Genomic DNA, 26,387 nt, shown 5'->3' with positions numbered 1-26,387 from the left:
AAATTATTTCCAATAATAGTAGACAAATGTTTAAATGCATTTACTTGACGTCGGTCCACATGCTACTTTAATGGAGGTGTTAAACTGTGTAATTAAATGACCCTGTTAAAACAGTGGATATGGGAATGACTATGAACACATTCAGTGCTCGCCTGCGGCTGTTAGCAGCAATCATTTCTGGCCTTCCTTCTTTTGGGAGATCATTTGTTTTGTAGTATTGAATTCAGTTTATTAAACACCTACAAAAATATCCCAGCAGACATTCAATCCAACAATTCTATATGATGAATTATACTAGGCCGACAGTCCAGTGCAGCACTGCATTGTTGGAGGTGCCGTCTTTTGAAGAGATGTTAATCTGAGGCCATGTCTACTTTCTAAGGTGGATGGAAAATCTCCCTGTTTCAAGCTATTTTGAAGAAGAGCAGGGAATTGTTCCCAGTGTCCTGGTCAATATGTATGCTTCAATCAACATCACCACCAAAATCAGGTTATCTGATCATTATCACATAGCTATTTGCAGGAGACTATTGTGCATAAACTGTTTTACTGTGCCATGTTTCCTGTATTACAATAACAACTACACTTCAAAAATACTTATACAACATAGAAACAGAAAATGCTGGAAAAACTCAGCAGGTCTGGCAGCATCTGTGGAGAGAGAAACAGGGTTAACATTTCGAGCCCATGTGACTCTTCTTCAAAAATACTTGACTGGCTGTAAAGGGCTTTGAGACATCTTCAGGTTGTGAAAAGTGCCAAATGGAAATGAGGAGAAACTTTTTCTCTCAGAAGGTTGTGAGTCTTTGGAACTCTCTTCCTGAAAAGGCAGTGGAAGCAGAGTCTTTGAATATTTTTAAGGCAGAGGTGGTTAGATTCTTGGTAGGCCAGGGTTATCGGGGGTAGGTGGGATGCAGATTTGAGGTTACTATCAGATCAGCCATAATCTTATTAAATGGCAGAGCAGGTTCGAGGGGCCGAATGGCCTACTCCTGCTCCTTGTTCGTATGTTTGTAAGAAGTGCAAATCTTTCATTCCTTTGTTTCCGGTTCAGTGGAATTGTCCAGTTCACAGCTTTGGCTTCACCATTTCACCACACATTTAGGCTTTAATTTCTAAGTAGAAATATTTTCACAAGGGAAACTTGACCTTCTACTTAAGTGAACGAAACTAACAATCTGATTGATCTCTACATACTACACACAATTGTTCCAATCCTCCCTCACCCTTGTCACTAAGCACAGCATGGATTGGGAACAGTGTAACAATGGTAGAATCAAACTACTGCAGATCCTCCAGTGCTGAATCAAAGAGGATCTTGGGATCAAGGACAATTCTTTCTTTGGTCAGTAAGATGTCAAATCAACATTAATTCATTCTGTGGTTCTGGTTTTTCCATGTCTCAGACCTCTTACCCCTCTCTGTGAGTTGGATATTTCTGGTGGTATTTACATGTACTGGCTGGCATCCGTTCAGAGAAATTGTGAATCTTGCCCAATTTGAGCGGGTGATTTAGAAAGTTGGTCAAGGACAGAATTGGAATTCACAATCCTATGACTGGGGCTCTCCATTTGACCAACTGCCATTAATTTATTTTTGCAGCTTTAGGCCCTTATCGCTTCTCTCTTTAAAGTGACAATTCATTTTCCATCTGAAATGTTAATTCTGTCTCTCCCTCCCCAGATACTGCCTGACCCATTGTGTGTTACTGGCATTTTCTGTTTTAACTAATTCATTCTCTGATATGGTTCCATGGGAAATGGCAGTATCTTGCCCAAGTAACTAATTCATTGTCTGATTTTAGCACCTGGAATTTTACTGTCTTTTGGGACGAGCTTATGTAAGAATGTGGTTGGCACAGTTTTTAATGTACTTTGTAAATTACTACAGTAAATTCAAAAATCCTACTTTCTTGATTGTGATTTTTTTCAAATTTATAATCCGCCCCCTAACACACTTTCAGGGTCCTCCTCCACTGATGTCTCCAGAAGACTAATAGCAGGATAATCTAGGTTCAAGTGTTTGTAATGCGCTGTGTGATTTTCAGTCAAGTGCTAATATGGAGAACAACTTGACTTCTCAGGTTCACCTGCCTCCTCCAAGATCAAATGTCCTGTCGACGTGCAATGCATCATCTTTCAGCTGCACAAATTCTTTTTTATATATTCATTCATGGGATGTGGGGATTTTTAAAATTCAAATTTCACCATCTGCCATGGTGAGATTTGAACCCAGGTCCCCAGAACATTACCTTGGGTCTACTGGAATACCCATCCAGTCACAATACCACTATGCCACCTCCTTCCCTAATGCAGTGCCCCATCTTTCAGCTAACTGAGAACTGGTGGCACAAAATCTAATGATCAGTTGTCCAAGATCATGTCTTGAGGATGGCGTACAAAACTCTACCACTGACCTGACATTTTTGGATTAAGAACTAACTGTGACTGCACCAAAAGCAGGAATGGAATCAGAACTTTGATGCTTTTAAGGGAAGCTGGATTAGTACATGAGGGAGAAAGGAATAGAAGGTTCTGCTGGTAGAGTGAGATGAAGTAAGATGGGAGGAGGCATGTATGAAACAAGAACATCAGCATAGACCAGTTGGACTGAATGGCCTGTTTCAATGCTATAATCTCAATGTAATATACACCTGAATAAAAATCGCTCTGGTAAACATTCATTATTGCCTACATATCTCTGTTTCACAGGCGTCAAGTAGCAAGGACACTCACCATTGTTGTGTGCCTCGAGTTGCGATACGGAGTTCACAGTCACTTTGCAAACCGCACAGTAGAGCTGTTGTTTCATTTTCTCTCCCTCTTTCTCACTTTCAGGGGCTGAGCTAACACTGTCGGTGCCCTCACTTCTCATGATCTCCGCGGTGTGTACAACTGAGGTCGCAATGTCATCTTCTGACCTGCCATTAGTGGCTTCTGAACAGGAAAACGTGGCGGATGCCTTGGTGCCAGCAGATTCCATCATAAACACTTTTGATACGTGAACCAATGAGGTAGAATTACCTTTTGTTTTCTCACCTGTTGGTGTGGTAGGAAAGTCCTCTACAAAGCAAACAAAGGACACAATAGGTTGAGGATGTAAAAGCAAAATACTGTGGATGCTGGAAATCTGAAACAAAAACAGAAAATGCTGGAAAAACTCAGCAGGTCTAACAGCCTCTGTGGAGAGAGAAACGGAGTTTAAGTTTCGAGTCCCTATGACTCTTTTTCAGAGCTCTGAAGAAGAGTCATACAGACTCAAAATGTTAACTCTGTTTTCTCTCCACAGATGCTGTTAGACCTGCCGAGGTTGAGGATGTGTATCCCTTTACATGTATCTATATTTTTGACAGAAGAAAATGCATTTAAATTTAAATTGGATTATTTTCAGGTATTCAATGAATTAATGCAAGGTGGCTTGACTTAAATCATTGTAGATTTATAATCTGCCCTCTCTCTTATCTATAGGCATTCCAAAACATGGTAATGCTATTCTCTTGTCCTTATTATAAAATATTGTCTTCTACATTGTGATTCTGAGCACTGTTAATGTAGAAAAGTAAATTAACTGGAAGAGATTGGTTCTTCAGAAAGTAAATGTCATTCAGACTTCAAAAGCTACAAATTCAATACTGCACTGCAGAATCGCAAAGTCAGCAGCTTCTATTGAAAGCAAGTCTCCCAATCTAAATTACAAGTAGCAATTTCAACACTGATAAATCATGGAACCCATATTAAAATTCTTAAATTCAAAAGCTTAAATGTAATACCTCAGTTTTTGTTGGCCATATTGCTCTAACAAGTTCTAAATAAACTGTGGACTGATGGGTATCAAGGGATAGGCTTTATCCATTCTATTCACATGTCCTGTTCACATAACAACATCAATGAATAACAAATAATTCACCAGGAAATCTGGTGAGGATAAATTTTCCTGGTCCTGGTACGTGGCCACCTGGGACTGGAAAATAAGATGCCAACTTGGCTGGCCTGATTTGTGGGTTTCTGACTGAAAAAACCGGGGTGTTGGAGCCGAAACTGAGGAGGCCGGCCTTTTAATGATTCCTTGATGGGATGTGGGGTGTCGTTGACAAGGCCAGCATTGGTTGTCCACCCCTGATTGCCCTTGAACAGAGTGGCTTGCCAGGCCATTTAAGAGTCAACCACAACATTGCTGTGGATCTGGAGTTACACGTAGGCCAGACCAGGTAAAGATGGCAGATTTCCTTCCCTAAAGGACATTAGTGAACCACGTGGGTTTTTACAACAAACGGTAATAGTTTCATGTTCACCATTACTGGGATTAGCTTTTAATTCCAGACTTTTTTAAAAAGATATTTTTGTTTAAATTCTACCAGCTGCATTAGGATTTGTCCCCAAAGAGTATTAGCCTGGGTCTCTGAATTACTGGCCCAGACTGCATCATCCTCCACATTTAAGTTGTTTTAAGTCAGTTTTGCATGTTTAGATTTCTGTCCCCACTGATACTTGCAGTTCCTATTAGCTTTGACACAGGTGAGAAGCTGGAAATTCGGAAGCCGATGTATAACTGAACTGCGAAGAGGAGTTTGTGAGGAGCCAACAAGTGCCGGTGCACAAAAACCCTCAGCTTTTTTACCACATCTGTCACTGCCCCATTTATGTGCAACTGGAAGTTATGAAACTTGGCATCTTCCCGGGAGGAGGTCTTGTGGTGCAGTGGGTAATGTCCCCGCCTCTGTGTTGGAAGCTCAGGGTTCAAGTCCCACTCCCAGGACTCGATGGCTATGGAAGGTGCCTTCATAATATGGCCAAACAGGTTGATTATCAACCTGTAAGTGCTTCCAATACGTAGGCAGCAAGAGTGGATGAATCTTACCGTCAGCGGAGTAGTCCCTCCTCCAGCCATGTAGTCCCAGGAAATGAGAGCCATGCAAACAGGCATAAACATGTCCTTCATGGCCAAGATTTTGCCCTCATCGGGTGGGCTTGGCGGGGGCGAGCGGGAGCGGTCAGGAAGCCGACTGCCGCCGGCGAATGGGCCGTGACCGCGATTTCATGCTGGGTGGGCCAATTAAGGTCTGCCCAGCATGAAACGCATGGTGTAGTGCTTGGTGCTGCCTGTGTGTGTGTGGTGGGGGAGGGGGGGAATGAGCGGAGAACTTTGTGCATGTACACAGGGAAAGCTCCCTGAGGGACTGAGCTGCCTCCGGGAGCTGAAGATTTAAAAAATTGAAAATAAAGAATTTTAAAATGTTATAAAACATGTCCCCTCATATGACTCTGTCACATGAGCAGGGACATGTTATGAACGAAATTTATACGTTTTAATTTTATTTTTATTTGCTGTTGGAAACCTCATCCCACCCGTGGATGAGGTTTCCTAAAAAATCTAAAGGCCGCTTGGCGTTATCGCCTGCCCGCCAACTGTAAGGTTGGATGGGCATTGAGAAATTGAACTTAATTATAACTTTTATGACCTTAACAGGCCTTTTAATTGTCGGCAAGTGCGCTGCCAACTCCCAACCGCACCCGCCAACTGAAATATCACGCGAGTGCGCCATATCGTCAGGACGCTCGCCCGACATCATCGTGTGTCATTTCACACTCGTTCGGGCGCACGCCTGCCCAACGAGTGAAACATTCTGGCCCATGTGTCTCTAGGTGTGGGAAGCCTTTAAGTCTTCCTAGTAGAATGGCTGATAGAACACTGGACATTGTGACCATTCAGAGCTTCGCTTCTTTTTTGGGAAAAATTGAAGAACTAGATTATTGAGTAAAGAGTACACGCAAATTGTTTAGATTTTTTAACTTTTAATTCATTTTTATATTGATGGGGGGGGTTCACCATCCTGTCATTATTGCTGTTAGTTAATAGATCTGTTTCAAACCATTTGTGAATATTCTCAGAAATAAACATCAGGATTCTGATTTTAAACCTGCTTATTCCAGACCCGTCTTTGCTTTGTCAAAACAGCTGTGGAGAGATGAAACGTGAAAATCTTAGCGGGGGTGGGGGGAGGGGGGGGGGAGGCAGGCAGAAAATCAATTATCGCTAAAACCTTTAAACGGCTTCATATTACATTTTATGGTGCCGTTCTTTGCTGCAGTATTTCAGCAAAGATTCAGAAAGTGCCAGAATGTTTATGTGGCGTAATAAGAGACAATTTATTATTTGTTACCTCTCAAGCAAAATGTAAATTTCATTTTCAATTTAGTTGCACATTGCAAGTCCAATTTCATACCAGGTGTGATGTTATATATCACTCCATGCAGATAAATGCTCTCCGCAATTATGTGCAAATGATCTTGTGTATTTTGATGTGCAACAAAAATATGAAGAATGTGAAATCCATGGGAGTGATTGTCATGTTTCCTCTCGAGGGGGCCAGCTTACAGCTGGCTTTCGGGAGTACAGGAGCAATTAGAGGATTGAGCAATCACATTTACCCCCACCTGGCATTCTGAAAACCAACATGAGGTTAAAACCAGCGATCGTACAAGCTATTAAGAAGGCACGTGTTTGTGCACAGGTTCTGTGCAGTTTGATGTCTTTTTAAATGACTAAACATAACATTAAATTGATTACTTAGGACTTCAGGTTTTTCAGTTAGACTTGGCACGTCATGTGCAACAGAAGTCTGTTTCCAGGCAAATGAAAAGGGCTTTTAAAAATCTACCCAATTATGGCCCTGGCATGAGCTCTAAGTAGCACGGCGATCATTCTGGCATTGTAATCATCCTGCTGTACTTGGAATGAACTGTGCATCTTGTCCACCACCATTTTAGCCTTTCTGGGCTAGGGTGATTAAATTTGCTATCGCAAAATAAAAGATGAATGGAAGGGGACATAATTCAAATTTTAAAATATTGAAAGGCATGGATAAAGGATAGCCAAGTTATATTGTCAGCTGTGGCTCAGTTGGTAGTGCTCTCATCTCTAAGTCTGAAGGCGGGGGTTCAAGTCCCAGTTCAGGACTTAAGCACAAGCATCAAGGCTGATACTCTCCTGTACTATTGAGTGAATGATGCAATGTGTGAGGTGCTGAAATATTAAATTGAGGATCCATCTCTGTCCTTTCAGATGAACATGGTGCTGTTTCAATGATGAGCATTGGAGTTATCCCTGGTGTCCTGCCCAACATTTATCCCTCATTCAAAAAGGAATAGATACGCCCTAGATATTATCACATTGCTGTTTGTGGGATGTGCGATTTGCGAATTGGCTACTGCTTTCCCTACATTACAACAGTAACTACACTTTGAAAGTATTTCATTAGCTATTTTTTCCCCATTCTTGTGATGTGAGTGTCACTAACATGGCCAACCTGCGTTGCTTGTCTCTAATTGCCCTTGAGAAGGTGGTGATGAACTGTCTTCCTGAACCGCTGCAGTCCATGTGGTGTAGGTACACCCACAGTGCTGTTCGGGTGGGAATTCCAGGATTTTGACCCAGCGACAATGAACGAATGGCGATATCATTCCAAGTCAGGATAGCGTGTGGCTTTGAGGGGGAACTTGCAGATGGTGGTGTTCCCTTGTGTCTACTGCCCTTATCCTTCTAGGTGGTACAGATCACGGGTTTAGAAGGTGCTGTCAAAGGAGTCTTGGCAAGTTGCTACAGTACAACTTGTAGGTGATACACACTGCAGCCACTGTGCACTGGTGGTGGAGGGTGCTTAGAACCTGTAAGATACTGCACAGGCTACTTGCAAAGATACCGCACATGCATGACTGTGTAAGAAAACTTAAAGGTAGTGTGCATTGAAACAGACAGGCTGCACACAATAGAATAAAATTTGGAGGGTCATTACCCTGCACCATGTACAACTTTCGAATCAGGAGTCTGATGGTATTTTCACTACTTAGCCACAACAATACTCAAGAGACTCAATACTATCCAGAACAGAACAGTTTGCTTGATCAGTGTCCCTGTGACTCGAGTCAATATTCGGCCCATCAGCATCTGCCCTATATATGATCAAAAGGATGCACTATCGCATGTCACCTAGGATTCTTCAATAGCTCTTCCCTCCCAATTGCAACATCTAGCATCAAAAGTGACAAGGGCAATTGTGGGAACTCCAAATTCCCCTCAAGTCATAAACTGCCTTCACTTGGTCAGATGGCTGCACTTCTTGGTTGTCACTGGTTCAATATCCTAAAATTCCCTATAAACCTGTACAATCTGCCATTAGCTGTCTTGTGTTGATTCAATATCAGCAAAGTCATTCATGTTATAGCTCATACAGCTTTCATCAGTATGTAATGTTTACCATCCCATGAAATTGCATTTAACAGTCATTTTGTCACCTGATAGAATTGAGAAGTATAACAAATAGCAAAGAGAAGTATAGTAGAGAGATGGGGTAAGACATGCTAGATTAATAACTGACATCACTCTATTTACACACGTTTTATGAATTCATTATTGACATAGAGGCTTGACTCCAGCTATTTCCTTGTACTCGGGATTTATTTATCTTTTTACAGTTCATCATTTTGTCACTCCCTGTTCCACACTTATCCAGATACATTACACTATTTCTACCAACACTTTTCTACTTATACTCTGTTCAATACAAATAGAGACAGGCAGGAGGAAATGCTGCATTGCTGCTCAGCAGGCCAAGCCTTTAAAAAAGGTTCTTTCATGAAAGTATGTGGCTCCTTTGGGAGATTTACAGAATGTTGTATCAGCTTCTTTCCAAACATAATAATGAATCCAAATCTTTGGCTAATAAGTGTTGCCATCTCTAGACTTATAGAGCTATCCTTCTTAAAATAATATTTAAAAAGCACAGTAAATCCATGTTTTATTTTGCAATCTAAATGTAATTGAAATTCAGTTTGGGCTTTAAAATGAAATGGATGCTATTGTGTTGGTCTACGTCCTACCCAATATTCAATTCCAAAGACTTGAACAGAAGGAATATCAGGTGGGGCGTATAACAGTTAACAAATGTCACACTGTCTTTTTTGTGACCCGCCCGTGTCGAATTTCATTCCCAATCCTCTTTCGTTATTCTTTCCAATTCATGAAATCAGCTCCTTACAGTGTTCAAATTTATTCCTGATTGTCTTAACGGGGTGAATTTTATGTTTGGAAATCGGGTACGCTTCCCCCTCCCCCCCCCAAATCCCCATAACACTTACGTGAAATCCAGCCCTTACATAAAGTCTGGTCACCAGCCTGACGTCATCACGCTGGCCTCTGGTAATATGGAACCCAGTGGGCACCAAAATTGGCAGCTTGGCCGCCATTTTTAAGAAACTAATTAAGCTTGTCAACAACGCAATTGTCTGCAATTTTATGTTGCCTGCTGTATTTTTCAGTCGTTGGATCTAGAAAGGTTTGGGAGTCTTTTACACCATCTAAAACGAGGAGGCACAAGGGCAGCAGACAAGGCTTGCCCCCAAGACAATATTTGAATGTACCAGCAGATTCTGCTGGGGGAGGTGGCAACCTTTAATGACAGTGATTTTAATGTCTCTGTTGCACCCTTCAAAATGATGAATAAAGACCGATTCTGAGTAGGGGTCTTTACAATTCCAGCCGTGACTACGGCATTATCTCTCTGCTGCATGACATACCGGCCTACAGTGCTGATTCTCAGAACCCTCACACCATGGTGTTATTCATATTACAATGTGAATGTAGCTGCTACACAAAATCAACACTGCATTATTTATTATATGAACTCAAGTCCCAGGAGCTTTCTGTAGTGGGGCATTTAAAAACAGGCATGAGAAAGGTGCCCTGATAATAACTGCGAGCTTGGGAGGGAGCAAGGGGAAGGGTTTGTGGCCGGGAAGTAAGCTTCCCACGCAGCTAGAATTGGTGCTAATTGGCTGCAACATGTTTTATCTGGTGTGTATAAAGGGCGGGGGTTGGAATCAGTGGACCGCACACTTCGGGGTCGACCTCCTTCACCCTGCTGAAAAATGTAAAATTCACCCACTATCTCCAGCTGTGATTGTGAGAAATGGCTCCATAAATTATCTGCATATAAAACAATGGTCTTTGATATAGGCGTTTCTGATGTGACACCAAACCCAATATCTGGATAATAAACAAGAAAGATCTGAGGCGATAAGAATCACTGTCAGCCTTTCTGTGCCTTCTCTGGTTGGCAACCAGAGCACTTCTTAGTATCTAATGTTTGCACAGGTGGACTGTACCAACTCCTTATGTTACACTTATCCTATTCCATCACACTACCTAACCATGTTCTCCTTTGCTTGTTCCTTGAACACTGGCTTTTTCAGACAATAACTTTCTCCAATTTCCCCAAATAATGTGAAGATAGTTGGGAAGCTCAGTTGCGACTATCCCTGTAGCCAACACAGTACCTGTTGGTTCCCAGTTGTTTTTGCTTGGAAACACCCCAAGGTGATGATACCTTTAAGTGAAGGTCAGCATTTAGAACCATAGAACCATAGAAAAGTTACAGCACAGAAGGAGGCCATTTGGCCCATCTTGCCCATGCCAGCCTGAGGACACCCAGGTGCCCTTTCTAATCCCACCTTCCTGCACCCGGCCCACAGCCCTGCAGCTTACAGCACTTTAGGTGCAGATCCAGGTACTTTTTAAAAGAGTTCAAAGTTTCTGCCGCTACCACCAACTTGGGCAGCAAATTCCAGACACCCACTACCCTCTGCATAAAAAAGTTCTTCCTCATGTCCCCACCACACCTTCTGCTACTTATCTTGAATCTATGTCCCCTGGTTCTAGAATTCTCCACCAAGGGAAACAATTTTATCCTGTCCACTCTATCTATTCCCCTCATAATTTTGTACATTTCAGTCAAGTCACCTCTCAGCCTTCTTTGTACTAAGGAAAATAACCCCAACCTATCCAATCTCTCCTCGTAGCTACACTTTTCTAACCCTGGCAACATTCTTGTAAACCTCCTCTGCACTCTCTCCAGAGCTATTACGTCCTTCCTGTAATGTGGTAACCAGAACTGCACACAATACTCCAGTTGTGGCCTCACCAGTGTTGTATATAATTCCAACATGATATCCTTACTTATATATTCTATACCTCTGCCAATGAAGGAGAGCATTCCATATGCCTTCTTTACAAAGATAAAAACAAAAAGCTAAAAGCTACTGCGGATGCTGGAAATCCAAAACAAAATAAAAACAGAATTACCTGGAAAAACTCAGCAAGTCTGGCAGCATCGGCGGAGAAGAAATCAGTCAACGTTTCGAGCCCTCATGGCCCTTCAGCAGAACTGAAGCATAGTTTCAACAAGGGAGAAATATAAATTGGTTTAAGGTGGGTGGGGGGGAAGAGACACATTGAGGGTGTGGTGTGAGCAGATAATCAAAAGATGTCAGAGACAAAAGGGTCAAAGAGGTGTTGAAGGTGGTGGTCTTTGTCTGAGAAAAGTGCTAATTAAGAATGCAAGACAGGATATTCAAAGTACAGCTCTAGTGGGGGTGGGGTGGAAAGACTAAAGGTTTTAGTTTTAGATTTAAAAATAATGGAAATAGGTGGGGAAAGAAGAATCTACATAGATTATTGAAAAAAAAGGCGGGTGGGGGGGGGAAAGAAACGGGGTGGGGATGGGGGGAGGGGGAGTTTAAGATCTAAAGTTGTTGAATTCAATATTCAGCCCAGAAGGCTGTAAAGTGCCTAGTCGGAAGATGAGGTGCTGTTCCTCCAGTTTGCGTTGGGCTTCACTGGAACAATGCAGCAAGCCAAGGACAGACATGTGGGCAAGAGAACAGGGTGGAGTGTTAAAATGGCAAGCGACAGGGAGGTTTGGGTCTTTCTTGCGGACAGACCGCAGGTGTTCCGCAAAACGGTCGCCCAGTTTGCGTTTGGTCTCTCCAATGTAGAGGAGACCGCATTGGGAGCAACGAATGCAGTAGACTAAGTTAGGGGAAATGCAAGTGAAATGCTGCTTCACTTGAAAGGAGTGTTTGGGCCCTTGGACGGTGAGGAGAGAGGAAGTGAAGGGGCAGGTGTTGCATCTTCTGCGTGGGCATGGGGAGGTGCCATAAGTGGGGGTTGAGGAGTAGGGGGTGATGGAGGAGTGGACCAGGGTGTCCCGGAGGGAACGATCCCTACGGAATGCTGTCAAGGGGGGTGAAGGGAAGATGTGTTTGGTGGTGGCATCATGCTGGAGTTGGCGGAAATGGCGGAGGATGATCCTTTGAATGCGGAGGCTGGTGGGGTGATAAGTGAGGACAAGGGGGACCCTATCATGTTTCTGGGAAGGAGGAGAAGGCGTGAGGGAGGATGCGCGGGATATGGGCCGGACACGGTTGAGGGCCCTGTCAACGACCGTGGATGGAAAACCTCGGTTAAGGAAGAAGGAGGACATGTCCGAGGAGCTGTTTTTGAAGGTAGCGTCATCAGAACAGATGCGACGGAGGCGAAGGAACTGAGAGAATGGGATGGAGTCTTTACAGGAAGCGGGGTGTGAGGAGCTGTAGTCGAGGTAGCTGTGGGAGTCGGTAGGCTTGTAATGGATATTGGTGGACAGTCTATCATCAGAAATTGAGACAGAGAGGTCAAGGTTCTCTTGCCCACATGTCTGTCCTTGGCTTGCTGCATTGTTCCAGTGAAGCCCAACGCAAACTGGAGGAACAGCACCTCATCTTCCGACTAGGCACTTTACAGCCTTCTGGGCTGAATATTGAATTCAACAACTTTAGATCTTAAACTCCCCCTCCCCCCATCCCCACCCCGTTTCTTTCCCCCCCCCACCCGCCTTTTTTTTCAATAATCTATGTAGATTCTTCTTTCCCCACCTATTTCCATTATTTTTAAATCTAAAACTAAAACCTTTAGTCTTTCCACCCCACCCCCACTAGAGCTGTACTTTGAATATCCTGTCTTGCATTCTTAATTAGCACTTTTCTCAGACAAAGACCACCACCTTCAACACCTCTTTGACCCTTTTGTCTCTGACATCTTTTGATTATCTGCTCACACCACACCCTCAATGTGTCTCTTCCCCCCCACCCACCTTAAACCAATTTATATTTCTCCCTTGTTGAAACTATGCTTCAGTTCTGCTGAAGGGCCATGAGGGCTCGAAACGTTGACTGATTTCTTCTCCGCCGATGCTGCCAGACTTGCTGAGTTTTTCCAGGTAATTCTGTTTTTATTTTGTTTTGGATTTCCAGCATCCGCAGTAGCTTTTAGCTTTTTGTTTTTATCTTTGTGTTTGATTGACTGCCACCTCTCTTCAAAAAAATGCCCTCTTGGAAGAAGTATGGTTCTGTCCTCCGACAGGATTTCCGACTGTCTCTTCTGCCCTGCTCACCTTCATTGCTTTCCATTTCTCTCCTGGTGTTTGACAAGGTGTTTACTAAAACCCGCTTTCACAGCCATATCTCCTTTCTCAGTGACTGTCTCCGTCTCCGACTCACCCCACGTGGATTTCAACTGAAATTCCATCCCTCTTGTTTCGAACCCACCCAGGATTACAGGTATCTCCGGGACATAAAACGTTTCTCGGACTGCTGTTCCCGTCGCATTCTGAGATCCACACTCAGTGCCATGCGCCGCCATATGAACACACTTGACCTCTCCCTCCAGCAGCACCGCCGCACCCTTTTTCAAAGCTGCGCGTGCCCCCAGTTTCATTTTATTCTTCGCCTCATCCGTCGCCTCAACAAGAAACTTTTTCTCTTTCTCTCAAGTGCTAAGGAACGCAAGCTCCAACAACTCATCGACTCCAACACCCATCGGGGACCCTCCACCCCTGCTTGTCCCTCCGTCCTCACCCCATCTTCCAATCCCAGCCCCAGCCGCGTATTCACTATACCCCCTGACCTTCCCCTCTCCGATGCTGAACGTTCAGTGCTCAGCAAAGGACTTAGTTTCATACCCTTACGCCCTCATCTCAATGAATTTCGGGCTCGGCATGATGCTGAACTCTTCTTCCGCCGTCTTCGTCTCCGTGCTCACTTCTTTGGGCAGGAGTCCTCTCCCCGTTCAACGGATCCTTTTACCCACCTCCAATATTCTCCCTCCACTTGGACCCCTCCCTCTGGATTCTTACCTTCTCTTGATCTTTTCATTGAGAACTGTCGGCGTGACATCAGTCGTCTCAATTTCTCTGCCCCTCTCACCCACTCTAATCTGTCTCTCTCTGAACTCACTGCACTCCGTTCTCTCAGGTCCAACACCAACATTGTCATCAAACCCGCTGACAAGGGTGGTACTGTTGTTGTCTGGCGCATTGACCTCTACCTCGCGGAGGCTGAGCGTCAACTCGCAGACGTTTCCTCCTACCTCTCCCTGGACCATGACCCCACCACAGAACATCAAGCCATTGTTTCCAGGACTGTCACTGACCTCATCTCCTCTGGAGATCTTCCTCCCACAGCTTCCAACTTGATAGTCGCCCAACCTCGGACGGCCCGCTTCTACCTCCTACCCAAAATCCACAAACAGAACTGTCCTGGCAGACCGATCGTGTCAGCCTGTTCCTGCCCCACGGAACTCATTTCTCATTATCTTGACTCCCTTCTCTCTCCCCTTGTCCAGTCCCTTCCCACCTACATCCGTGATTCCTCTGACACCTTACGTCACATCAACAATTTCCAGTTCCCTGGCCCCAACCGCTTCCTCTTCACCATGGATGTCCAATCCCTCTACACCTCCATCCCCCACCAGGATGGTCTGAGGGCCCTTAGCTTCTTCCTTGAACAGAGGCCCCAACAATCCCCATCCACCACTACTCTCCTCCGTCTGGCTGAACTTGTTCTCACACTGAACAATTTCTCCTTTAACTCCTCTCACTTCCTCCAAATAAAAGGTGTGGCTATGGGTACCCGCATGGGCCCCAGCTATGCCTGTCTCTTTATGGGGTATGTGGAACATTCCTTGTTCCAGTCCTACTCCGGCCCCCTCCCACAACTCTTTCTCCGGTACATCGATGATTACTTCGGTGCTGCTTCATGCTCTCGTCGGGACCTGGAAAAATTTATTAATTTTGCTTCCAATCTCCACCCCTCCATCATCTTCACATGGTCCATCTCTGACACTTCTCTTCCCTTCCTTGACCTCTCTGTCTCAATTTCTGATGATAGACTGTCCACCAATATCCATTACAAGCCTACCGACTCCCACAGCTACCTCGACTACAGCTCCTCACACCCCGCTTCCTGTAAAGACTCCATCCCATTCTCTCAGTTCCTTCGCCTCCGTCGCATCTGTTCTGATGACGCTACCTTCAAAAACAGCTCCTCGGACATGTCCTCCTTCTTCCTTAACCGAGGTTTTCCATCCACGGTCGTTGACAGGGCCCTCAACCGTGTCCGGCCCATATCCCGCGCATCCTCCCTCACGCCTTCTCCTCCTTCCCAGAAACATGATAGGGTCCCCCTTGTCCTCACTTATCACCCCACCAGCCTCCGCATTCAAAGGATCATCCTCCGCCATTTCCGCCAACTCCAGCATGATGCCACCACCAAACACATCTTCCTTTCACCCCCCTTGACAGCATTCCGTAGGGATCGTTCCCTCTGGGACACCCTGGTCCACTCCTCCATCACCCCCTACTCCTCAACCCCCACTTATGGCACCTCCCCATGCCCACGCAGAAGATGCAACACCTGCCCCTTCACTTCCTCTCTCCTCACCGTCCAAGGGCCCAAACACTCCTTTCAAGTGAAGCAGCATTTCACTTGCATTTCCCCTAACTTAGTCTACTGCATTCGTTGCTCCCAATGCGGTCTCCTCTACATTGGAGAGACCAAACGCAAACTGGGCGACCGTTTTGCGGAACACCTGCGGTCTGTCCGCAAGAAAGACCCAAACCTCCCTGTCGCTTGCCATTTTAACACTCCACCCTGTTCTCTTGCCCACATGTCTGTCCTTGGCTTGCTGCATTGTTCCAGTGAAGCCCAACGCAAACTGGAGGAACAGCACCTCATCTTCCGACTAGGCACTTTACAGCCTTCTGGGCTGAATATTGAATTCAACAACTTTAGATCTTAAACTCCCCCTCCCCCCATCCCCACCCCGTTTCTTTCCCCCCCCCACCCGCCTTTTTTTTCAATAATTTATATAGATTCTTCTTTCCCCACCTATTTCCATTATTTTTAAATCTAAAACTAAAACCTTTAGTCTTTCCACCCCACCCCCACTAGAGCTGTACTTTGAATATCCTGTTTTGCATTCTTAATTAGCACTTTTCTCAGACAAAGACCACCACCTTCAACACCTCTTTGACCCTTTTGTCTCTGACATCTTTTGATTATCTGCTCACACCACACCCTCAATGTGTCTCTTCCCCCCCACCCACCTTAAACCAATTTATATTTCTCCCTTGTTGAAACTATGCTTCAGTTCTGCTGAAGGGCCATGAGGGCTCGAAACGTTGACTGATTTCTTCTCCGCCGATGCTGCCAGACTTGCTGAGTTTTTCCAGGTAATTCTGTTTTTATTTTGTTTTGGATTTCCAGCATCCGCAGTAGCTTTTAGCTTTTTGTTTTTATCTTTGTGTTTGATTGACTGCCACCTCTCTTCAAAAAAATGCCCTCTTGGAAGAAGTATGGTTCTGTCCTCCGACAGGATTTCCGACTGTCTCTTCTGCCCTGCTCACCTTCATTGCTTTCCATTTCTCTCCTGGTGTTTGACAAGGTGTTTACTAAAACCCGCTTTCACAGCCATATCTCCTTTCTCAGTGACTGTCTCCGTCTCCGACTCACCCCACGTGGATTTCAACTGAAATTCCATCCCTCTTGTTTCGAACCCACCCAGGATTACAGGTATCTCCGGGACATAAAACGTTTCTCGGACTGCTGTTCCCGTCGCATTCTGAGATCCACACTCAGTGCCATGCGCCGCCATATGAACACACTTGACCTCTCCCTCCAGCAGCACCGCCGCACCCTTTTTCAAAGCTGCGCGTGCCCCCAGTTTCATTTTATTCTTCGCCTCATCCGTCGCCTCAACAAGAAACTTTTTCTCTTTCTCTCAAGTGCTAAGGAACGCAAGCTCCAACAACTCATCGACTCCAACACCCATCGGGGACCCTCCACCCCTGCTTGTCCCTCCGTCCTCACCCCATCTTCCAATCCCAGCCCCAGCCGCGTATTCACTATACCCCCTGACCTTCCCCTCTCCGATGCTGAACGTTCAGTGCTCAGCAAAGGACTTAGTTTCATACCCTTACGCCCTCATCTCAATGAATTTCGGGCTCGGCATGATGCTGAACTCTTCTTCCGCCGTCTTCGTCTCCGTGCTCACTTCTTTGGGCAGGAGTCCTCTCCCCGTTCAACGGATCCTTTTACCCACCTCCAATATTCTCCCTCCACTTGGACCCCTCCCTCTGGATTCTTACCTTCTCTTGATCTTTTCATTGAGAACTGTCGGCGTGACATCAGTCGTCTCAATTTCTCTGCCCCTCTCACCCACTCTAATCTGTCTCTCTCTGAACTCACTGCACTCCGTTCTCTCAGGTCCAACACCAACATTGTCATCAAACCCGCTGACAAGGGTGGTACTGTTGTTGTCTGGCGCATTGACCTCTACCTCGCGGAGGCTGAGCGTCAACTCGCAGACGTTTCCTCCTACCTCTCCCTGGACCATGACCCCACCACAGAACATCAAGCCATTGTTTCCAGGACTGTCACTGACCTCATCTCCTCTGGAGATCTTCCTCCCACAGCTTCCAACTTGATAGTCGCCCAACCTCGGACGGCCCGCTTCTACCTCCTACCCAAAATCCACAAACAGAACTGTCCTGGCAGACCGATCGTGTCAGCCTGTTCCTGCCCCACGGAACTCATTTCTCATTATCTTGACTCCCTTCTCTCTCCCCTTGTCCAGTCCCTTCCCACCTACATCCGTGATTCCTCTGACACCTTACGTCACATCAACAATTTCCAGTTCCCTGGCCCCAACCGCTTCCTCTTCACCATGGATGTCCAATCCCTCTACACCTCCATCCCCCACCAGGATGGTCTGAGGGCCCTTAGCTTCTTCCTTGAACAGAGGCCCCAACAATCCCCATCCACCACTACTCTCCTCCGTCTGGCTGAACTTGTTCTCACACTGAACAATTTCTCCTTTAACTCCTCTCACTTCCTCCAAATAAAAGGTGTGGCTATGGGTACCCGCATGGGCCCCAGCTATGCCTGTCTCTTTATGGGGTATGTGGAACATTCCTTGTTCCAGTCCTACTCCGGCCCCCTCCCACAACTCTTTCTCCGGTACATCGATGATTACTTCGGTGCTGCTTCATGCTCTCGTCGGGACCTGGAAAAATTTATTAATTTTGCTTCCAATCTCCACCCCTCCATCATCTTCACATGGTCCATCTCTGACACTTCTCTTCCCTCCCTTGACCTCTCTGTCTCAATTTCTGATGATAGACTGTCCACCAATATCCATTACAAGCCTACCGACTCCCACAGCTACCTCGACTACAGCTCCTCACACCCCGCTTCCTGTAAAGACTCCATCCCATTCTCTCAGTTCCTTCGCCTCCGTCGCATCTGTTCTGATGACGCTACCTTCAAAAACAGCTCCTCGGACATGTCCTCCTTCTTCCTTAACCGAGGTTTTCCATCCACGGTCGTTGACAGGGCCCTCAACCGTGTCCGGCCCATATCCCGCGCATCCTCCCTCACGCCTTCTCCTCCTTCCCAGAAACATGATAGGGTCCCCCTTGTCCTCACTTATCACCCCACCAGCCTCCGCATTCAAAGGATCATCCTCCGCCATTTCCGCCAACTCCAGCATGATGCCACCACCAAACACATCTTCCCTTCACCCCCCTTGACAGCATTCCGTAGGGATCGTTCCCTCCGGGACACCCTGGTCCACTCCTCCATCACCCCCTACTCCTCAACCCCCACTTATGGCACCTCCCCATGCCCACGCAGAAGATGCAACACCTGCCCCTTCACTTCCTCTCTCCTCACCGTCCAAGGGCCCAAACACTCCTTTCAAGTGAAGCAGCATTTCACTTGCATTTCCCCTAACTTAGTCTACTGCATTCGTTGCTCCCAATGCGGTCTCCTCTACATTGGAGAGACCAAACGCAAACTGGGCGACCGTTTTGCGGAACACCTGCGGTCTGTCCGCAAGAAAGACCCAAACCTCCCTGTCGCTTGCCATTTTAACACTCCACCCTGTTCTCTTGCCCACATGTCTGTCCTTGGCTTGCTGCATTGTTCCAGTGAAGCCCAACGCAAACTGGAGGAACAGCACCTCATCTTCCGACTAGGCACTTTACAGCCTTCTGGGCTGAATATTGAATTCAACAACTTTAGATCTTAAACTCCCCCTCCCCCCATCCCCACCCCGTTTCTTTCCCCCCCCCACCCGCCTTTTTTTTCAATAATCTATGTAGATTCTTCTTTCCCCACCTATTTCCATTATTTTTAAATCTAAAACTAAAACCTTTAGTCTTTCCACCCCACCCCCACTAGAGCTGTACTTTGAATATCCTGTCTTGCATTCTTAATTAGCACTTTTCTCAGACAAAGACCACCACCTTCAACACCTCTTTGACCCTTTTGTCTCTGACATCTTTTGATTATCTGCTCACACCACACCCTCAATGTGTCTCTTCCCCCCCACCCACCTTAAACCAATTTATATTTCTCCCTTGTTGAAACTATGCTTCAGTTCTGCTGAAGGGCCATGAGGGCTCGAAACGTTGACTGATTTCTTCTCCGCCGATGCTGCCAGACTTGCTGAGTTTTTCCAGGTAATTCTGTTTTTATTTTGTTTTGCCTTCTTTACAACCTTGTCTACTTGAACTGCTGCCTTCAGGGACCTGTGTACTTGTACGCCAAGATCTCTCACTTCATCTACCCCTCTTAGTATATTCCCATTTATTTTGTAATCCCTGTAACTGTTTGACCTCCCTAAATGTATGACCTCACACTTCTCTATGTTAAAATCCATCTGCCACTTTACCACCCACTCCACCAACCCATCTATATCATTTTGGAGATTACGGCTATCCTCTACACTATCCACTACTCAGCCACTCTTTGTGTCATCTGCAAATTTCCCAATCATGCCCACCACGTTCACATCCAAATTGTTAATATATAACACAAACAGGAAGGGTCCCAACACCGAGCCCTGTGGAACACCACTTGAGACAACTTTCCATTCGCAAGGGCATCCATCGACCATTACCCTTTGTTTTATGTTACAAAGCCAACCTTTATCCAGTTTGCCACGTTACCCTGAACCCCATGGGCTTTTACTTTCCTGACCAATTTGCCATGTGGGACCTTGTCAAATGCCTTGCTAAAATCCATGTACACAACATCTACTGCACTACCTTCATCAACCCTTCTTGTCACTTCCTCAAAGAATTCAATCAAATTTGTGAGGCAAGACCTTCCTTTAACAAATCCATGCTGACCATCCCTGACTAGTCCATGCCTTTCCACATGACAAATAATCCTATTTAACAAACACTCATTATTTTTGATCAGAAACTGTTTCCTTATTGCAGAGATGGGACACTGTGTTTGATGTACATTAAACAACATCCCCTCATGAACGCCAGTGGGGTTATACTGGCTGATCTCTTCTGAGGGTTAGAGAACTTTGCAAGGGCAGTGCACACATACTATCAGGTACTGTGTATGAAAACGTTCCTGCCTATGTCCAATGCTGTTCCAGTTAACCAGGGCAGTCAATATGACCCAGGCGGGGGAAGGGAAATTGGAGTTGTGGTAAGCATCAGGGCAGTTTAAAAGCACGTCAAGAGACATCGCAGAAAAAAGCAGCTACATTGAATGTAATGGAGCTGACGCAGCTTGGCATCGAGACTTATATACCCAAACAGTGCTGTGGTACCAACTTAAGTTGATTCAATTAAAGGCACAAACCCTTCAGGGCTATCCTAGAGTAACCAGGAATTAAAAATTAATCTCCAGGACACTGCTGTGAGCAAACCCAGGAGAAAAATAACAGGAACATTACAAAAGCTGCCTGCTCTTTTATTTCTGAACACATTTGTCTGTTAGTTTTATTTTTAAAAAATAGGATTTGACAGTCAAGGATCATCCAGTTTAGTGTTAAAAAACCTGTTCACTTTCCAATTGGCAAGGGAAGATGTGCCAGAATTTTAAGGTCCCTCGGGAACAGGGTGGTAGGCATGGGGGCTATGAAATTGGGTACGATAGCCGTGGCGCCATACCCACCCCCAACTCCTTGCAATTTTACCAGCAATGGGGGAGGCTGGGGCGACGGAAAGGCCTCTTCCCACTGCTGTTGGGATTCTACCCATGACAGGGGAAACCAGTGCCAAGTGTTCAGCCCACCTGGCAATCTGGGAGACTGTGGCTGGGTTAGGGAGGGTGCCGCCTTTTCGGGTGCCTTGTGCCTATCAGAGGCCCCCCACTGAGGTAATTCTCCTCACTGGGTTTTCCCTACCCTGTTGCCCTGAAGACTCTGGAACCACCCCCCCACCCACCGCCCAGTCTCAATTAAAACTTTATTGTATGGGCTTCAAGCCAAAGTTACACTGCTGCAAGCAGAAATTTGGCAAGAAAATCCTGGCTGACTAAGTTGGCCAATTGCTTGGAGGTGAGGGAATTAGTTTAACATTGTTATGATTTCAAGAGAAGTCGACTCAAAGAAAAATATAGCAACTAGACCCATATTGCCAGTGTAGTGTATTTGATTGAGAGATTTTGATGGGAGACTGACAATGCTCCCTTATTCTTAGTCTTGATATGTCAACAAGACATGAAAAAAACTGTATGTATCAGAACTTTATTGTTTTTTTGCTATTTTTGAAATAGACTTTCTGCTGAACTGAAAAAAAAGATGGCTATTACAAGTCACATGACCACACGACTGGCCTTTGTTCTGGAAGCTGCCAACAGGAGTTACAAGAACAAAAGAATCCTCCTCTCATCATCGTGGAATCTCAACCAAATTGTAAGAACTTTATAATCACAAAACCAGGGGACTGGCAGATCGAAACTGGTAATTCCTGTAGCGTTGTTAACTGACCCATCTCACACCTGGGACTGTCCAGGTCCTTTTCAAAAGGGGACCATTGAGGGGACAATGGATGTCATTTGCATCTTGATAACCTTACCCCTCAAGTGGAGTCAGAGGGTTTGCCTAGACAATGCCTTCCCGACACAAGAACCTCAATATGGATGGTAACTCTTTCAAAAGCTAATGACTGGGACATCATCAGTTCTGAAACCACAGTTCCAGACAATAAACATCCCTTTTAACATCATTGTGGAGAAAGAAGGTCACGTGGCTCGAGTGACCATTTTGAAATCTCTACATTCCTTTGAGAAACGAGAAACCCTCAGTCTGCTGTTTTACACCAACTGGAAAGAGCCCCAGCTGTTCCTGGCTGAGCAAACAGCTGGCAACCATCTCTCAATTCCTACAAGCCTGTTTCATTTTTAAAAGTCACTGATCATGGCCTGCCAAGCAGTCTAAGCACAGAAACTCCATCACGCTACATCGTCATTCGTTTCAAGGACTCTCCTGTTGTTGTCTCCAACAAGAAACTCATCTGGGTTAAACCCTGCCATGAAGGACATGCTCTCTGGACTTTAACTTCACAGACTTGGGAAATCATGTGAACTCGTATTTATTTCTGTAGCTCTTTTACTGTTGTTGCCCATCGCTGTAAATCTTCCATCTTTTCTATCCCTTACTGTTTATATGCGTGTATGTATGTCTGTGTATGTGTGTGTGTGTGTGTGTGTGGTTTCAAACACCAGCTCCCCACCCCCCACCCCACCACCTCCCCCACACCCCGCAACCCACCTCCCCCCCTCACCCCGGGTTTGAATGTGAACAAACTAACCTTTTGAGTTAATCGTAATGTGAGTTTGCTGAGTGGTTATCGAATTGGATCACACAAACTGAGGATTTGGGGAAACACGCCATAGCCTACTTTAAAAATAATTCAAAACACCTCTGTTTATGGACAGACAGGGAGAGGATAAAGAAGTTCAGTTTCTCTCTCTCCTGTTTGTAACAACCTCAAAGGAATCACTTGTCTCTCTGGCCTTACTGCCACCTACATGGAGGTGAGAAGCTGGGTGATTGGAGGATAAATAAAAAAAGAACAAATCGGGAGTTAATGAAGACGAGAAAAAAAAACTCAGAACTTGTGTGGCTGCTAATTCTAAATCATAACAGATCAGCTCCTAAACTAGAATTTCCTTGGAGTTGTATCCACTCTGTTACCATAACCTCACCAAAGACAAAGCCTCTTTACATGTGGATAACAATAGATCAATTGTTCTTAATGAATTTATTGTGATGTTTACATTCTAAAAGAGATCTGGAATTATCCTATTAGATATTGGAAATTGATTAATAATCAGAAGTATCAGAGGTCCACCAGAGTCACCAATCCGGCCTGGGAGGAGGCGGCAGTGACAGTCAGCGCTAATGGAGCACAGAGGAGGTCAGCCATCCAGTGCAGGAAGAGGATGAATGATCTCATCCATTCCACCAGGGCAAGTCAACCACCTCAACTCACACTCCAAAACCCATCACACACCCACAGGGATCTCACACCTCAAAGGAACAACACCACTAACTCTCACACACACCCTCACATCTCCATCAGGCTCATATCCTCTGGTGCTCACACTCTCATCCCGTCCTTGGCTCCACTCACCACAGAAACATTCCATGCATCCTTATCATCTGCTGTGCCGTGTCTCCTGCTCACACTCTCTCCATCTGTTTCCATGCAGGAGAAGCTGGCTCACAACAGCAAGGGGGGAGGGGGTCCCAGACCCAGGGTGGAGTGGCCCACATTAGGCCCCACACTCACTTTGAGGAGTGGCCATCGTGCTGACTGGTGAGGATGTGGACCGTGCCTGCGGTGACAGTGAGGTCATCAGTGAACACCCACGTGAGGATCCTGCACCACATCATTCCTCTCTCAATACAACTGAGTGCTCTCTCTCCTGCTTTTGACTCTGCTGCCATGCACCAATTATCTCTACTTTGGTTCACAGGGAGCTCTGCCAAGTGACCGACACCCTCAGCCAACCAGTCCCTCAGCTCCATCCACATCCTCACCTCCAGTCAAGAGGACACCTCCATTGAAGAGCTGGAAATAAACAGCCTGGAAGACCCATCACAGCGCTTACCCACACCCTGCACCAGCACAGAGCCCCACACCTCGGTGGGACCTAGATCAAGGGCAGGCTCGGGTTCACAGTGGTCACCGCACGGACACGTGTCCGCAGCAGGAGGAGGCAGGTTCAGCTGAGCTCCCCAGCACTCAGAGAACTGCTGGGGAAGAGGCATCTGTCAGGTCGGAGTCAAATGACGAGCCTCTGGATTCGGCCTTCAAACTCATCGTGGAGAGTCAGCAGAAGGTGGGGGAACATGACGCAGAGCTGTTGGAAGCCCTCGACAGAGTGGCATGCGAGTTAGAGGAGTGTTTTCGCCTGCTCTCTGATGAAGTGGTGCCCACATGTGTGCACATGGAGGTCTCCATGGGAAGGATGGCAGACGCCATGGGGACCCTGGTCCAGCAGAAAGTGGAAATGCACACAGACCTGTACTCTATTGCAGTAACCATGGGTGAGTTCCTACACTGGCAATTTGAGGGGAAATGGGGTACCTCAACATCCTCCCAGGTGCTCCATCCCCTCAAGGAGTCAGGCCAGGATCCTCGGGCACCTGTACAGAGAAAGTGTGGCAGCTGGACACCCCTGGGTCATCCGCTTAGGAATCTCAAAAACTGTCTACTCCCTCCGAGTCCCCTTTGCCTGTGACCCCCTCAACCCGTCCCCTGTCACTACAGAGGGAGCAGCTGGCCCACAGGAGGACAGCCAAAGAGCTGGGGCCCTAAATGCCTCAACTCTCCAGAGGATGCATGCCAAAGTCATCAGAGGCAACAGGGCCAATCATTGCACAGGCTATTTTCACCCCTGCTGTGGATGTCAGGGCAGCACCTAGAAGAAGTGTAGGTCTAGAAAAGTTAAGAAATTTTGATCACATGTGGTTGCACAGGTTGTCACTTTCTCATCTGAAAATATATTCACTTTCACTGAATACTGCATAATGTTGTCTTTCAGCTTCATTTACAGGCTTCACGAGTGCTCCCCCTGCATTCCCCCAGCCCCTCCATTAGCAGTTCCGCTGCACTTAGGCGGACCATGAGTGAATCTGGAGGGAGAAGTATGTGTGTGTGGGAGGGCTGGTCAGAGCCTCGTGCAAACACTCAACCACACAGGCAGAGCCTTCATCTCACTCCTGAGCACTTTCAATGCTGCCTGTTGGAGTCTCTTTCATTTGTCCATCTGAGCCGACCTGCATCTCACCCACCCACTGACCTCACTCCCATGCAGCACCTGTGCCTGTCCAACACGAGGCTCCATCACTATCAATTTGCACAGCATGGTAGTCGTTAAGCTTTTGATAAGCTCCCCTGTCCCTCCCCTCCTCCAGTCACCCATTTCCTTTCCCCCATCACATTCGACCCCCCTGACATCACCTTCAACCTCCCCACCATTAGCCTACAGCCCAAAACCTTCTCCTTCATGAATGTCCAGGTGAATGTGCACGTTCCTTACCTTCCTGAAAATCCCACCCTCATCCACATTGACCTCCCCGCCCTCTTCCTTCCCACCCCCAGGGTCCATGTTTGCCTCCATGGCCTCACCAACCATGCTCGTCACCCCTTCTACCGGTACCCATGCACCCTCACCCTCCCAACCTATTGGCTCCCTCTGACCCTCTCACACTCACCCTTCCATCCTACCGCGCACTCCTCAGTTCGCTCCCTAGGATGCTACATTGAATCCATAGACACCTCCCTTGCACATTCAACTGGACATTCCACCCCTCCCCCTTACACCTTCCTCCCCTCCTTATACCCCCCTTATACCTTCCTCCCCTCCTTATACCCCCCTTAATCCTTCCTCCTCCTACATCTTCCCCCCTCTGTACACCCCTCCTTACACCTTCCTCCCCCCCCTTACACCTTCCTCCCCTTCCAACTTCAACCCCTCGACACCTTTGCCCCCCCTCCCAAATTCAAATCCACCGAAACCTTCCCCCCTCCCAACCTCACCCCCAACTGTAACACCCTCGCCCCCCCCAAACCTCACCCCAACCAGTGTGCTTTCCTCTCCCACTCACACCTATACATTTCTCTCCCCCCAACCCTGCTTCATCACTCATCTGTACCTTCCCATGGCGATGTCCCTGGAAGATGGTGCAAGCACATGGCGATGTCCCTGGAAGATGGTGCGAGTCCATGGCGATGACCCTGGAAGATGGTGCGAGTCCATGGCGATGACCCTGGAAGATGGTGTGAGCCCATGACGATGTCCCTGGAAGATGGTGTGAGCCCATGGCGATGACCCTGGAAGATGGTGTGAGCCTGTGGCGATGACCCTGGAAGATGGTGTGAGCCCGTGGTGATGTCCCTGGAAGATGGTGCGAGC

At 46.5% G+C, this 26,387-nt stretch overlaps 1 protein-coding gene across 1 annotated transcript in view; it reads right to left on the bottom strand.

Annotated features, from left to right (window-relative positions):
* The window catches only part of znf385c (zinc finger protein 385C), a 212,168-nt gene that overhangs the window by 12,225 nt on the left and 173,556 nt on the right, over positions 1 to 26,387 (bottom strand). Inside the window, exon 5 of the mRNA XM_078529267.1 lies at positions 2,736 to 3,062. Within this exon, the coding sequence (XP_078385393.1) occupies positions 2,736 to 3,062 (327 nt within the window). The remainder of the gene's footprint in view (positions 1 to 2,735; positions 3,063 to 26,387) is intronic.

The sequence above is a fragment of the Cetorhinus maximus genome, chromosome 25 (genome assembly GCF_964194155.1).
Source record: "Cetorhinus maximus chromosome 25, sCetMax3.hap1.1, whole genome shotgun sequence".
Lineage (NCBI taxonomy): Eukaryota > Metazoa > Chordata > Chondrichthyes > Lamniformes > Cetorhinidae > Cetorhinus > Cetorhinus maximus.
Note: the sequence above shows the minus strand (reverse complement) of the source record. Positions and strands in the feature narration are given on the sequence as shown.